General features: G+C 45.6%; 1 protein-coding gene across 2 annotated transcripts in view; it reads left to right on the forward strand.

Moving 5' to 3' along the window:
- The window catches only part of LOC139050396 (uncharacterized), a 151918-nt gene that overhangs the window by 103768 nt on the left and 32630 nt on the right, over positions 1–15520 (forward strand). For both annotated transcript variants that reach the window (XM_070526696.1, XM_070526697.1), the window contains 2 exons: positions 7239–7386; positions 11290–11408. In XM_070526696.1, the coding sequence (XP_070382797.1) occupies positions 7239–7386; positions 11290–11408 (267 nt within the window). The remainder of the gene's footprint in view (positions 1–7238; positions 7387–11289; positions 11409–15520) is intronic.

The raw sequence follows: 15520 nt of genomic DNA on the forward strand, positions 1-15520 counted from the left end.
GGTCATAGGGGCATCGAAGGTAACGTTCTTGCGGACCAGATGGCCACGTCAGTTACATCACATTCTGCTAATCCCACCGCTGCAGTTCCTGTCACAGACCTGAAGCCCTTCTTACGGAGGAAACTACGGAACCAGTGGCAACGGCTATGGGACGCGGAAACAAATAATAAGCTCCACGTGATAAAGCCACAGTTAGGATTCTGGCCTTCAGTAACAAAATCACACCGGACAGATGTCCTATTCTGTCGTCTAAGAATAGGACACACATTTGGCACACATAACTTTTTGCTCACCGGAAACGAGCCTCCAACTTGTGGTAGATGCGGGGAGAGGCTGACCGTCCTCCACGTCCTCCTGGAGTGTCGGGAAGCCGAACATGAAAGAAAGAAGCATTTTCCCTTAGCATACCGGCAGCGCATCCCCCTTCATCCAGTAATGTTACTTGGCCCAGAACCGCTGTTTGACTCCAGCACAGTCCTGGGCTTCCTGAAAGATGTATTACATGTTATAAGCCCCACACACTCGTAGCGTCTCCTCTTTCCAGAGGATGCCGCTGTGATAATTTTTTTATGTAGCACATGCCTCTAGGCCCTTGTGTCTCAAGGGCTCTAACGAGGCAGTGGTGTTCTAGTGAATTTTAAAATCTTATATATTTCCTATTTTGCATCATTCTTTTACGATGGATTTTAATGTACATAGTATCTGTCATTAGTCATCGCCATAATTTTATAGCACGCAGATTTTACGCACTTTACAGCGACTATTTTTAGGCCACTTTACAGCCAAGTCACATCTCCCATATTACATCGTTAACACTACCACTTGTCATGGCGCTCTTTGGCCAAACCTGGCCCTTGCGCCATAAAACACTACACGTCATCATCATCATCATCAATCTGCTTTACGCACAACTTCTCCCAAGATAGTATTGACTTCCTCGACGTCACCCTGTCACTGAGTGGCGGCCGAATTTCCACGTGCCTGTACAACTAGCCTACATATCGTCAGCAATATCTGCATTTCTATAGTACCCACCCTCATCACTGCAATACAAGCGTTCCCTCCTCCCAGGCCCACAGATACAGAAGAGTTGGTTCCGAATTCGCGCAATTTGAGCGACACGTGGAGGAACTGAAATCTGCTCTCATACGCCAAAAATATCCTCCAAAAATAGTAGACCACGCCATTGAACGCGTCCACCGCTTAGATCGAGCACACATAATGGCAGAAAGGGTAAGCAATACCAATACACAATCAGATCCGAACTTGGTCCTCACATACACTACCGGTGCTCCGCGGGTCAATGCCATTCTCAACCGCCAATTCAATATCATGAAACAGAGCATCCGACTCGCTACTATCTTCAAGCAGCCGCCTCGGTTTCTGTATAGAAAAAACAAAAAATTAAGGGATTTCTTTGTCAGGGTGAGGACGCAGACGTCAAACACACCTAAGTGCTGTCGACCGTGTGGGAAACCTCGTTGCAAGGTATGCAAGGTATTACAAAAACAGACACGGCTGAGGCATCGAACTCATCCTTCGTACAAAAAATTCACGCAAATCTTGACTGTGATTCCAGTAATGTCGTGCACAAAATTCGATGCGAGGTGTGTAAGCAGGAATATATCGGACAAACAGAGACCCCTTTCCTCCTGCGGTTCAACAATCACGGCGCGCATGTGAAAAGTCTCCCGAATTCACCTTTCTCCAGGCACGTTCGGCTGCCAGATTACTCCTTTGAACGCGTGAGCGTTGTGGTCTTGTCTGGTTTTCAACACACCCGTGCACGCGAGCAGAGAGAATCTTTGTTATCCATAAATTTGGAACATACGCTAAAGCAAATAATGAGAGTCCGGGGCGGCTGACGTGCCTCCGGGATATGACGTGAGAGTGCATGGGATACGCAAATACATGTTCTGTACTCTCAAATTGCGACACTGGCCACCGATTGCTCGTCCCTCAGCATGCGCCTCAAGCAGGCGAGCGGAAAACCAATAAATTCAGTTTCCTGCACCCTGCCACTCAAGAGGTGATTCTGAGTTACCTATTGCCCCTTCTTGGAATCCGCACAAGCTGACTTGACGTCAGTTGTCGGTTAAACGTTCAAAAACTGGACCACAAGGAGGCTATTTAACTCGGCTACCTAAACCTAAGCCCAGTGGCGCACTTGCTTTGCGAATCCCAGGCATATATTTTTTTTGGAACTATATATTTTTTTCGCACCGTAGCTGCACCACAGAGTTGCCGGAACGGGCCGTGCATGTATATGTGTAATGTTCCACTGTGTTCCTTTCCACAAGTTGCCGCTCTTCTTTGTTGCTTCTGGACCCCTTCTATATTGTGCCCCCCGCCGACCGATTCAACTTGCCCTCTCATCCGCGACAACGGCAACACGCGCACGTGTGCTGCGCAGCGAAGTTTTCTGCTTCCTTGCCTCGGGTCGATGGGAACCTAGCTGCCGCTACTTCCTGCCGGCGTCACTCTCCGAGTTACGCCTCCCGCCTCTTGTGTGCTTTTTCCTTTTTTCTTTCTTTTTTCTTTTTTCTTCTCACTGACCCACGTGCTCTACAAACATGGGAGTCCGCCTTCCCCTTGCCCTGCGCAGTTGTCAAAGGCAGCTGTAAATCTTCCAAATCGCCGAAAAATCAATCGCTGTCACATCAGTCCCTCATGATTTGATGCATTTGAGAACGACTGGGCACCCGGTCTGGTGTCTTCGCTAGCAGGGCCGAACTACCATTTTTGTTTGTAAACCCTGATGAAGAGCGGTCCACCGATAGAAAATGTTTAAATTGAATAGTTGTTCTTTTTACGTTGTAGCACCATTCGTGATATATAACACCATTCAAGCCCGGGGGACGGCGAGCGCGACTGCCACCGGGGGAACAGCGGCATACTCCGCTGGGTCAAGTATTCTTCAATTGCTCTAGGCCTTTCGCCATATCTGGGCCTTGGTGAATCCGCGGCAAAACCTTGCAGTCCGAGGCGGCGGTATGGGCACTCGTGGTATACGTGACCGGCTTCTCCACAATTATTGCACAGAGGTCTTCTGTCCGGGGTACGCCAGACGTCAGACTTCCTTTCGAGCGGGCGCCGATCCTCCATACGTTGGATCCGTTGCACTGCTGGGAGCGGCCGGACGTATGACGCGGTGTAAGACAGGTGGGGTCGAAATGGGTCGGAGCGGGGACAGGGACTCGCCTCAAAACTTCCGCATACGATGGCCGCTGCAGCTGTACTGTCAAAAGCGGCGCATTGCCGCTTGGAACGGGACGTTGGATCGCTTGCTCCACTTCGTTCCTCACAATGGCAGAAATGGAACTTAGCGTGGGCTGAGGTGGGCAGGTGAGCCGTTGAAGCTCATCACGCACCACAGAGCGGATAAGGTCTCGGAGAACATCCACGTTTCCAAAGGCTATCGCGTCCGTCAGTGAAGCAGCGTCCGCGTGCCTGTCATACGGAGCTGAGCGCTGGTCCGAAGGTGAAGTTGCGTTCAATTGCCTTTCATAGAAAGCTGAGCGTTGGTGTAGCATCTTTTCCATCGTGGTGGCTTCGGTTAAGAATTCAGCCATGGTCTTCGGCGGGCTTCGAACAAGGCCAGCAAATAGCTGTTCCTTAACTCTCCGCATTAGATGGCGCAGCTTCTTTTCCTCGGACATGGTTGGGTCTACCCGACGGAAGAGGCGCGTCAAATCGTCGATGTACGACGTCACGCTCTCGTTCGGCAGATGAATGCGGGATTGGAGCACCCGTTCGGCTCGTTCGCGGCGATCAGCATTGGTGTAGGTCTCTAGAAAGGCGCGGCGGAACTGGAACCACGACTTGAGGAGCCCTTCTCGGTTCTCGTACCAAGTGCGGGCACCGTCCTCCAAGCTGAAATAGACGTTCCTTAACTTCGCCACCTCGCTCCATTCGTTTATCTCGGCAACACGCTCAAATTGGTCTAGCCAGTCTTCTACATCCTCGAAAATATCCCCGTGGAAAACGTTCGGCACTCGGAGATTCTGCAGCAGATACTGAGTTGCCGTTGTGGCCGTACCTTGCCTAGTGGTCGGTAGGGACGTCGATGTTCCTTCCATACCGGTGTGTGCGAGCGTCGATGTTGTTGCGGAGAGAGGATCAAGCTCCGGAGGCAATCCTCGGATTCTCCTGCTTGCCCGGTGAACAGGGGTGTCCACTAGGACAGGGTGGGTACTCCTGCTACCAGGAGGGGTTCATGGCATCGGATGAACCGTAGCCAGCACCTCCACCAGTTTTGTCACGAAAAGACAATGTAAGTTGTGCCTGGCGTCGGCGAGGCAGACAGTTGTACAAGATGGCGTACAATAAATTCAAGCCGGCGTCCTGAGCTTCTACTTCTTCTACCTCAGCGCCCGTCTCTTGCTGAGCGCGCGTTCCAGTCCCAACTTCTTTTTTCAGCGCTGGCTCGTGACACCTAGCGGTAGTGTATATATATATATATATATATATATATATATATATATATATATATATATATATATGGATTTTTTGTAAGGTTAGTCAGTCACCCACGGATACGGCTACAACGAGATGAAAAATGTGACGCGCGTTCCGATATCGCTGTCCCTTTCGTGAATGAGTATAATGGTGCCTCACAACGGAATATTGATTTCGGAAACAGCAACGGATGGTCCTGACTGGCCGTATGTTATGCAGCATCTAGTTCATTAACTTGCCTCCACCTGTAATTTAACGAGACGAATATATTACATCGCGATTGAAGCAGCGATGTTAAACGACTCACCGACATTGTTGCCCCCGGTGGCACCAAAACCCGGCTCCCATTTCGATGTAGACATGATCCACATGGCTCAAGACTGAAACCTAGCTTTTGGGCTTGCAGCCCAAGTAAAATAACGCGAAATATCGAAGGGCAATAAACTTATTTTAGCACAATATAACCAACCAATGTACGAACCAAAGAATCCGTACCTGCCGTGCACGCCAACATACTGGTATAGATGTTAAATCTACCCAAGAGGTCACGTGGGAGGTCAATGGCGCTGAACGCTATTTTGTGTTTAAAAAGGCAAAAAGCCACAATGTTGGTAAATAAAGATTACAATGAAAAATTAGGAATGATGAACTTGTACTCTCTGTCACGTAATAAAAACGCTTCCTTTATGGTTGAAGAAAGTTTCGTTAAAAAAGCGCTTACTACCGAGACTCTAGCGGGAGATAATGGGCTCACGGGGGGACCTTTTAATAGGTAAACTATGCCTGTTTCTTCAGCAGCGCACCGAGGTCGGTTTTAGCGCCCTATGTGGCCATCTGTTGAAATTGAGAGTGATAGGGGTGTGGGCGTCTACTACGGCGGCCGCGAGTCGCTTGGCCAACGCCATATCAGCCGCCGTGGTTATCTCCACTCTGCCCGGAGCGTCGGGCGAGGAGGCAATAGAGGCACCATAGAAGCCGCCAGAAAAGTACCCCCCTCCTTCCATGGCTTACCCCCTTGCCTCGTGCCCCTGACGAGAGGGCACGAATCCGGCCCGCGTTCCTCGCTCGCGCACGCGAGATTCAAAGAGTGATTGTGAAGAGGAAGAGGCGCTGAACACAATTAGCGGAACCGCGTTCGACGGCTCACGCTCACACGCTTTCCCTCATGCGGAACCTCACGGGAACGGCGACGGCAGAAACACGACTGGAGTGTCCATGTAATTGCTATCGGCAAAAATGGTTATGCAGTACTAACGCGCATGGTTTAATCTAAATAAAAGAAAGTTTGACTGAAGCAATTAATTAAATTCCGTATAATCAATGGCTTTGGGTGCATACATTTTTCTTTGACTACTTCGGAACAGGAATCCTCGTGCACTGTTCTTATCGACCAGCAATGCTGCAAATTTGTGGTCACCGGATGTACTTTTACGAATATTCACCAGTCGCAAGTAAAGTCGCAGTGCAAACACCAAATCAAGCTGGCATAGTGCGAGAGTTTACGCAACAATGTCAGGACGATGAAGGCGATTTAAGATGCTTGTCGATGGACGATTGACGATGAGAGGTGTATCTATTTATAAACACGACATACATCTAGTCACATTCATGAATTCTGTACAACTGTATCGCAGTGGCACATGCCCGTTCTAGAGAACTGACCAACAATGGACACACACCTAGCTGATCACACGTTGAATTAATTATTAAAAAAAACGGGTAAAGCTAATTTTTCCATGTAATGCGCTGATGCACAAAGGAATTAATGTGCAAAGGAATCTGAAATAAAGTATATATCCTGGATTCTTGGCTACATAAAAGCACATAGGAAGATTCATAGCGACGCCACCTGGTGACGGCAAGCAACTTTGTGTACGTAACCTTACACAAAAATGAAACTAGTACCGCTTTCATCGGACCGCTGAAGGCCACCTAGTATAGATTTGAGTCGTCCTTGGCCCTTGCAAAAAAGGCAAATTTGCAATTTGCCTTTGTTTTTGTAAATTCTTCTCAACCCACTTCAGCACTTCTTCGACTTGACGTCTGGTTACTTCTTTGGTCTCGGTTGCTGAACTACTACAATCGCAGCCTCTGACATTTTTCACTGGTTGTTTGTTTGCTTTGAAACGTGTCAATGGGCTATCCTTTCTCATATGTGCAGGTGCTGTGCAAACGCTGCTTTTTTTGCGTTAATTCCGTGATTTAGTGCGAGGCGCTATTATCAGCTGACTACCCGTACACTTTTGTCTCAGCAGTATGAAAATCGTACGCTATAACGGAAGGAAACCAACTAAGCATGAGATACTTCCTTTGTCCTTTAGTGCGCTAAGGCTGACTCGCTATGTCACTTGAAAGAAGTCCATCCAGGTATGCTACACCGAAAAAAAGAAAAGATGGGACTCCTTAACGGGAATTATTGTTTATGGGCCAACTTCGCATCGTCGGCTAGAATAGCTCACTGCCATTTATTTCGCGCTGCTTTACCGAGCACCTTAGGCGCAACTCTAACCCTTTACGGGCGGGCCACTTTTCTCTCCACATAAGCTATCTACACGTTTTCTTTTTCATTGCTTGCTTTTTTTTACATTTTGTACTTAATATTATTTTGTATATTGGACTGCAAATGACATTGTCTAGTTAAATAACTGTGTTATGTCTTCAAAACTGGTGATTATTCGTTTCGGAAATGCAAATCCATCGAATGGTTTATTTTCGCAAAATATCGCGGTTATGACGTAGCTGCCGTGGACGCCACATATACGCCAAATCTTCCGTTGCAGCAATGCGAAACCAACTCACTTGGACGATGCAGCTGGCGATCTGAGCGCGCTGCGTAAAGAAGGCATCAAGCACTACGGACTGCTCACGGTGTGGCCGCGTCGCTCCTACTTCAGCGACTTAACATTGCTAACGAAACCGCTTCTTGAGGTGAGTGAGAGTTGAGTAATATATATATATATATATATATATATATATATATATATATATATATATGCTTGCAATAGATATACCGTTTAGGCTACAACATAAGCCCGTTCTACGTGGCGCGTTAGCAACTCCATGGCACGTCAAATTAGGCTGGCAGAACCGATCTTGATCTGTCGTCAATTTCATATGCCTTGGTTGATGCCACTTTCACGCAATATTTTTTTTTCCAGGTCACAGGATATATCACATAAGAGAGCGTAATGTACGATGTGCGTTGTGTAGATATTTAAAGGCTTCGACGTCTCGCCCCAACTGAGCACACGAATACATTCTTCTCTATGGAAAGCTGCACGAGGTGCAAGAAATGAATTAAATGGCGCATTAGTGCTCCGGCCTTTGCAACGTTGCGTTGTCTAGGCAACGAAACCACCCGCTCATAATTTCCTACCCTAATGTCATGATTAGGGTTTTGTCCTGTAACCTGAAATTGAATGTGCGTTTGAGATCCTCATGTTAACCGCCATAGATGTGTATCTTGAAATCGTTCGTATTCTTTCATTTTTGCTTGGAAACGCTGTAAGCTGCAGCGCAAAAGTTAATGGAAGTGGTATGTTGAAGGCGGGGATTCTTGCTTCATACAATTATATTTTTTTTACCGGCCGAAGAAGGAGAGATGTTTGCTTGAGCCAGCTACATAACAGAAGCCGAGTATTATTTTGAGCAGGAGCTAATTCAACCGCAGCCCAAAGGGACGCTACTGAGAAACGAAAAAGAAATTTCAAAAGATCGTGTAATATTTCAAATCTTTATTTTTATTATCTTGCGGTAGTATGTAAACTAGGCAAAATATCTCTTTTTTTATCACTCCGGCACCTCAGCGCTGCTTTCCTAATGTGACATCGTGAATTTGAAAACATTTTAACCCCTTTGAGCTGTTGTGGATCAGTGACACTTACTAAAACTTAATATGTTTACCCTTTGGCTATGTTGCGAATAAAGAGTAGCCTAAATTAAGCGATAAACGTTATGAAGGCTCGAGCATACGCCATCAAAATCGGTGACGTCACGACAAGCTGAAGTGCAAAGTTCAATGCCGAACCGCCACGTCTGTTTAATTTTTCATGTATTTTCGGGCTTGCCAAACGTATCCTCCTGGCAAGGGTTGTGATTTCGGCACTGCATAAATGTGTTGCAATGATACAGGTCAAATTATAGTTTGTCTAATGTCCCCTAATATTAAAATATGCGGTAAGTAAAAGTAGTGTTGAATATTGTTTCTCAGAAGAATTGATTTGTTTTACAGTTGGAGCCACCATTTATTTAAGGCAGCGTACACCACGTGATAATTTTTATCTTACAAGGGCAGGTTGACGTGGCAGTGCTACAGATTGCAGTATAGAAGCGCTATAAGGAAGTTGGCTGACCCGAGCCTTTATATATGCGAAATAACTTAGTATTGTTTTTGGTTTTTTTGGTGGTGGGGGGCTTTCTATAGGTCTACTAGAAAAAACGAAAGCTTTAAAAAAAGAGTTCCTGAACGTGTACTGCTAGTTCGTTTCAGCCATAATTACGCAGTTGTCAGTTACGCCTGCTATACTGGGTATGACCAGCATGTCGGATCAGCAAATACCAAAAGAGACGCCTTAGTTATTGTTACACGTCAAGGAAATGGTGTTTCTGTGTACATACACATATACGTCAGGTTAAATGCGACGTGGAAAGCTTCTGGCCTCTAGCCTTAAGAAAGTTAGCTGAGGAAGCACTTAGTGGGCTTTTACAGGCTAGTAATTAGGCGAAGACGCTGATCAAAAGAAGCAAACTGAGTTTCAAAAATAACACAGCCAATCCAGCTTACAAATTTTCTTGATAGAAGACCGTACTAATCGTAAAGGATGATACCGCATAATTTTAAGTAAGCTGGAATAAATAATATGTCCTGTGACAACGCACGGATATTCTTTGAGTAGCAGCACTTGCTCGTTAGGCTATACAAGGGTGCCTAATGCAGTTTTAGGCGTTCTGCAAAAAATATATATATAAAGGTGTACATGTATCTGATAGTTTTAATGCTGTTTGATATGTTACTTTGTCTCGTGAATATTTGGGCGCAGTAAAAACAGCGGATTTTAAAGTCTGGGCATCTTTTCTTTTTGGAGGAACCTTCGACAAGGCGGGCGGAATATTATGCCACCTTAAGGCTCCTCCTGTCAGTCATCTGTCCACGTTCTCTATAGCACTGATCCCTTCCTGCAGGGCTGTGCGGCTCACTGACACCACTTCAGCCGGTATATGCAGTTAGGACACCGGCGATGTGAGAGGCTGACGTTGGAGTGTTCCCTTTAACACTTGACCAAACTGTAGATGTCTAGAGACATTTCCAGCATAACGAAAGTGTTTCTTCGTCGCGCGACACAATGTTCGTGCCTCAGACGCAACCGAAACGTCTCTCCTGCAGTGACCGTTTCAGAACCGCACACAGGTCATTTTCGTGCAACAGTGTTCTAGGCTTGCGCTGCTCGGATCGAGGTCGCGGGCTTTATTTTAGCAGCACAATAAAGAATTTCAGGTCGTGCAAAGCGTTCTGTAGTCTTTCACTAGAGCGTGCTGCATAAACAGATCCTTAGTTTTGGCACGCAAAGCACTGATTTTATGGAGGGAAGAGGCGTAGCGCATCAGGGACAGGACAAAAGAAGAACCCAGAAACCGGACAGAGTGTCAAACGTGTCTGTCGTCTCTGTTGTTCTTTTGTCCTGTTCCTGTTTTTGCCTCCATCCTAATGTACCAACAAGCGCAATGTGCAACTTTAGCCAGATTGCATACATTCAAACGTGATACGTTACGCCTTCTGTATTGGCACCACGTCTTCATTGAACAGCAGTAGACATGCCGAGAGATGTGCTTTAGCATGCCGTCCTGGCGTACCCTCGCAGAGAGTGTAGACAGAAGTGATTTATGTAATAAAGGAGTATGCATGGGAGCGTTCTGAATACACCCCGCATTACCGATGCTGATGTTGTGGCACCATCTGGTAAGTGGAGATCGAAAGGTTCGCGACTTAGTACCATCTCGCTAGGCATACTATCTTCAAAGCAAGCGGCTAATCTGCATAATAAGAACAAATCATCGCTAATACGTTTTCATCAGCGTGAGGTCATTCCGAATAGTGATCAATTATAGGATTTATTTCTTGCTCGCACGACACCAAGAAAGTATAATGGTTGAATTTGAAACAAAGTGGGCGCTTTGAGCATTTCGAAATGGTTGCACATTCACGGTGACTCGCGGAAGACACCGCAACAATGAGCTACACAAGGTGCGCATTCGCAGTGGGTGTGACGTATCACCGGTCATGGAAAGCTTGAACACTTTATGACAATGTTTGGCTCTATACATTAATAAAACACGCAAAGACAACGCTGATGTGCCTGCCAATACGTTGCGTTTGTTTTCCACATGGACAACTGCAAGGTACTCGACCGATTATATGTAAATGCTGCTATTTCGCCCCACGTGTTGAAGCAGCATATGCTCTTAATTTTGGCTCTTCAATACTGCTTCCTTTTTTTATGAAAACGTGAGTGCAAGACATCGTTGCTAAACTTCTAATAATGACATTGTCAACTGGTATGCAAGCAACCACTCTATATTTTCCATGACTTCATTGGCAGTGGGCACTATCGCTTGTTCCGTAATATTGCCAAAATGACACCGGGTGTCTTCTCTTCACGATGTGGCTATTTCATAAAAGTACGTATGCGACATGCAAGAAGTGAGCCACTGTGTTTAAAGAAATGGATTCAGAGCGACGTGGTTACAAATGCAGGTTTACACTTGCTCAAGCTTTTACTATGTAGACAATGACTAGAAGCATATCGTGTCCGTCGTGTTTTGCTGGTGTTGCAGAAACTTAAACAGCTCCAGGGCAGTGACCAGACAGCGAAAACCGTCATTGCCATCGGCTGCGACGATTACAGCGGTGACTTCTTATCCCACTTCAAAGACACATTCACTGAAGTTGCCAAGTGAGTGATAAGAAAACCCCATTGAGGGTGAACGAATATCAACATGTTCAGTGAAGCTTTTGTAAGCTAACGCTTAAGTCAAATAGCAAGAGTGCACCTAACACAAGCTGCATGCACTACGAATGCAACTTCAGGCGCGTCATACTAGTATTTATCGAGAGCTTCCAAAGTGGCACTCCGCGCCAGCTGGAAATTGGTGTCTAGGGCTAAGAAGATTATTAACGGAGTTGTTAGAGAAACTTAAGAGACAGCTTTCCCTTGGAGTCATGAGGCCTCAAGTTTCCCTAATCAAATGATCGCGAAATGTCCAAATGGTCTGATGAGGCTACAGCCTGACGCTTTTTATTAAATTGTTGCTTTTGGAGTGAAAGGCTAAATTGTAGCAACTGGGGAAGAAACGTTTCCGTGAGGTCCCCATTACTGCAAGAACATGCACAAATTTTTAAAGACAAAAATAAAACGAGCCTGAGCTTTACAAATGTGTGCACTAATGTGACTGTGCACCAAAACGTACATTTATATGTATACAAGCATATTTACGTCCACGTGAATATATGTTCTGTTTCCGTCACAAGTAAGTACATCATCTATACAGGCCGAACTTCATATACGAGTTGACTGCTTTATAAATATGTCATAACGCTTACCTTTATCTTGCAAACGTACTTTCCATAAGTTAGTGGAGGATTCTAGATCTGTAAATGCTTCATTCGGCCCTCTTTGGTTGTCGTATTAGGGGCAGATAAAATATTTTGACATATTTTTAAATACGAAGCTTCAAGGTCGACAACTTGGTACATGGGATTGCCTTTTAATTTCTGCAACTTTCAATGAATTTTGTGAAAGATAAGTTTAATTATCTTTTGGCTTTTCGTAAATAGTACATTTAAACTTTTTTTCATATATAAGATACCATCGCCCTCATATGCGCGGTGAATGCCAAAAAAATTTCACACCACCGTTTCACAGCCGAGGAGGATATATTCGGTAACAAAGCAGAAGCACGACCAGCAGCAGGCAGCTACTACACTCAAAGAAATCTGAGATGGCTCGCAAAGAAAGTCTCGCTTGGAAATATGGTTACCTGGCTGCGCCTGTGCTGTGCATTAGCGCGACCGCTTTCCGAGGGAGCAGATCGCTTCATGTACAATACGAAAGGAAAGAAACGCAGCCGTGAAATTAAAAGCAGAAAACCCAATCAGAGTAACAACTAGCGAGCGCGATCTCACGCCGCTTCGCGCCACGTCGCTATAGGCGTATCTTATTTTGTTATAGCGCGAGCTTGACAAGGACAACAGAAGGCACTTCTGACACACACAGCGATACTTTCAACAACATATTTATTTCTCGTTCTCGTCGCTATATATACACCCTCGACCCGTCATACACCAAGTGTAACATTTTTGGAAAAATAAACAAACAATATAAACTGGGAACCACACGTGGGCAGTGTCTTGACTCACATATTCAAAGACATGTACACGTTCAACGCGAACAAAGATAATTCAGCTCATTTGAAGATAATGAAATGGAAGGTTTACTGACGCATGCACCGCCGAATGTTAATATGTGTCTGGCTTCTATTATCAAGCACGTCATTTCACACCTGCTTCTACTCATGATCACTGTTTCTTTAAATCTTGGTTTGCACTTGCATCTCTGGCAATGGATGGCAAGAAAGCCGTCAGCGGCCACGTTGTTAACTTTGTTACTATGTTCTCGTAGCCTGTCATCTATGCATCTACCTGTTTGACCGATGTAGGATTGTCCACAGCTCAGAGGACTACGGTATACCACACCGGCGATGCAATCAACAAATTTGTTTTTATGTTCCTTTTCGCATGCGCTACGTGGGATTCTTTCCGGCCTTGTGTTTTTACAGAGGCTGACCAATTTATTAGGTGCCGAAAACAAAACGTTAATGCCACTCCTTCCAGCAATCTTCTTTATTCTATATGAGAATCCGCGTATGTAGGGGATGACGGCCACCTTTCGTTTGTTCATGTCAGTGCTCGACACGTGCACCTGCTCCGAACTGCTTTGCTGCGCCTTCTTAAGCAGTCCTTCTGCGACTGACACAAGCACGTGGCTCGGGTGACCAGCGCAGCTTAAACGCGAGGCTTGCCGTTCGAAGCTATCATACATTAGGTGTTTGCATGATTTTTTCAGTGCTTCGCTGAAACACATCTTCGCGATTCCCCTCTTAACAAGCTTTTTTGCGCGGAATGAAACGGCAAAAGTGGCTTACTTGATCTAGGTTCGTAACACCAGCAGGTTTCGTTATTGGTGAGTACAAACTTTACGTCAAGGAATCTAATCCTCCCGTCACAAGGCATTTCAAAGGTCACTTCAAGTGGGTTTAGACAGTCACGAATAGTGGTAAAAACATGAGCACATTCATTAGTAAAACAAGCAGATGAACAGTAAATTAGAACTAGTCGTCAACATATCTAAAAACTTTTACAACCTTAGAGTCGCGAAGGCGCTGTGACAGGTCTCTGTCAAGTTTGTCTAAAAAGAGATTACTTAGCACTGGTGCTAGGCAAGAACCTATACACACTCCTTGTTTCTGCAGATACAGGGTACCTTTGTTCTCGATAAACGTAGATGACAAATAAAACCTAAGTCATTCTAAAAAATTGTCAATGGATGTTAAGAGGGGAATCGCGAAGATGTGTTTCAGCGAAGCACTGAAAAAATCATGCAAACACCTCATGTACGATAGCTTCGTACGGCAAGCCTCGCGTTTAAGCTCTGCTGGTTACCCGAGCCACGTGCTTGTGGCAGTCGCAGAAGGACTGCTTAAGAAGGCGCAGCAAAGCAGTTCGGAGCAGGTGCACGTGTCGAGCACCGACATGAACAAAGGAAATGTGGCCGTCATCCCTAGATACACAGATTCTCCCATAGAATAAAGAAGATTGCTGGAAGGAGCGGCATTAACGTTGTGTTTTCGGCACCTAATAAATTGGTCAGCCTCGGTAAAAACACAAGGCCGGAAAGACTCCCACGTAGCGCATGCGAAAAAGAACATAAAGACAAATTCGTTGATTGCATCACCGGTGTGGTATACCGCATTCCTCTGAGCTGTGGACAATCCTACATCGGTCAAACAGGTAGATGCATAAATGACAGGCTACGAGAACATAGTAACAAAGTTAACAACGTGGCCGCTGACGGCTTTCTTGCCGTCCACTGCCAGAGATGCAAGTGCAAACCAAGATTTAAAGAAACAATGATCATGAGTAGAAGCAGGTGTGAAATGACGCGCTTGATAATAGAAGCCAGACACATATTAACATTCAGCGATGCATCCGTCAGTAAATCTTCCATTTCATTATCTTCAAAAGAGCTGAATTATCTTTGGTCGTTGAACGTGTACATGTCTTTGAATATGTGAGTCAAGAAACTGCCTACGTGTGGTTCCCAGTTTATATCGTTTGTTTATTTTTCCAAAAGTGTTACACGTGGTGTATGACGGGTCGAGGGTGTATATATAGCGACGAGAACGAGAAATAAATCTGTTGTTGAAAGTAGCGCTGCGTGTGTCAGGATGTGCCTTCTATTGTCCTTGTCAAGATTGCGCTATAACAAAATAAGATGTGCCGTACCAACAAGCCCCTATTGCTATCCTCATCGCTATAGGCGGCACGAACCCTTATTCAACACTATGAGCTGAAGCCATGACAATGTAGCACGAAGTGGAGAAGGCGGCAACAAAAGTGTGTACATGCCTTAGGCCTAATAACAGCACTACACCATACCTTCCTAACACAAGCCACGCGCTCCTTCACCAGTCTCAAACTGCAGTGTAGAAAAGCGCCAGAAAATGTAGGAACTGGCCATGTTGGTAGAATGGCGTGCGAGGTGGGAGCGGGTATGTCCTTTTTTTGTGTCTGTATGTGCATGTGTTTGTGTGCGCGAGCGCGCGCGTGTGTTTTCCTGAGACAGAGAGAGACTTCCGAAGTAACCGATCCACTACAACGTAGCTACATCGTGCAACATAATCATCAGGGCATGCTTTAAGGCAGAGGTCAGCTTCCAGTACTTTACAACACGGGAGAACACGTGTGGCTGAGTATTGTTCGACCGCCTATGACTAAGGTCGCCGTGCT

Source organism: Dermacentor albipictus, chromosome 10, assembly GCF_038994185.2.
Source record: "Dermacentor albipictus isolate Rhodes 1998 colony chromosome 10, USDA_Dalb.pri_finalv2, whole genome shotgun sequence".
Classification (NCBI taxonomy): domain Eukaryota; kingdom Metazoa; phylum Arthropoda; class Arachnida; order Ixodida; family Ixodidae; genus Dermacentor; species Dermacentor albipictus.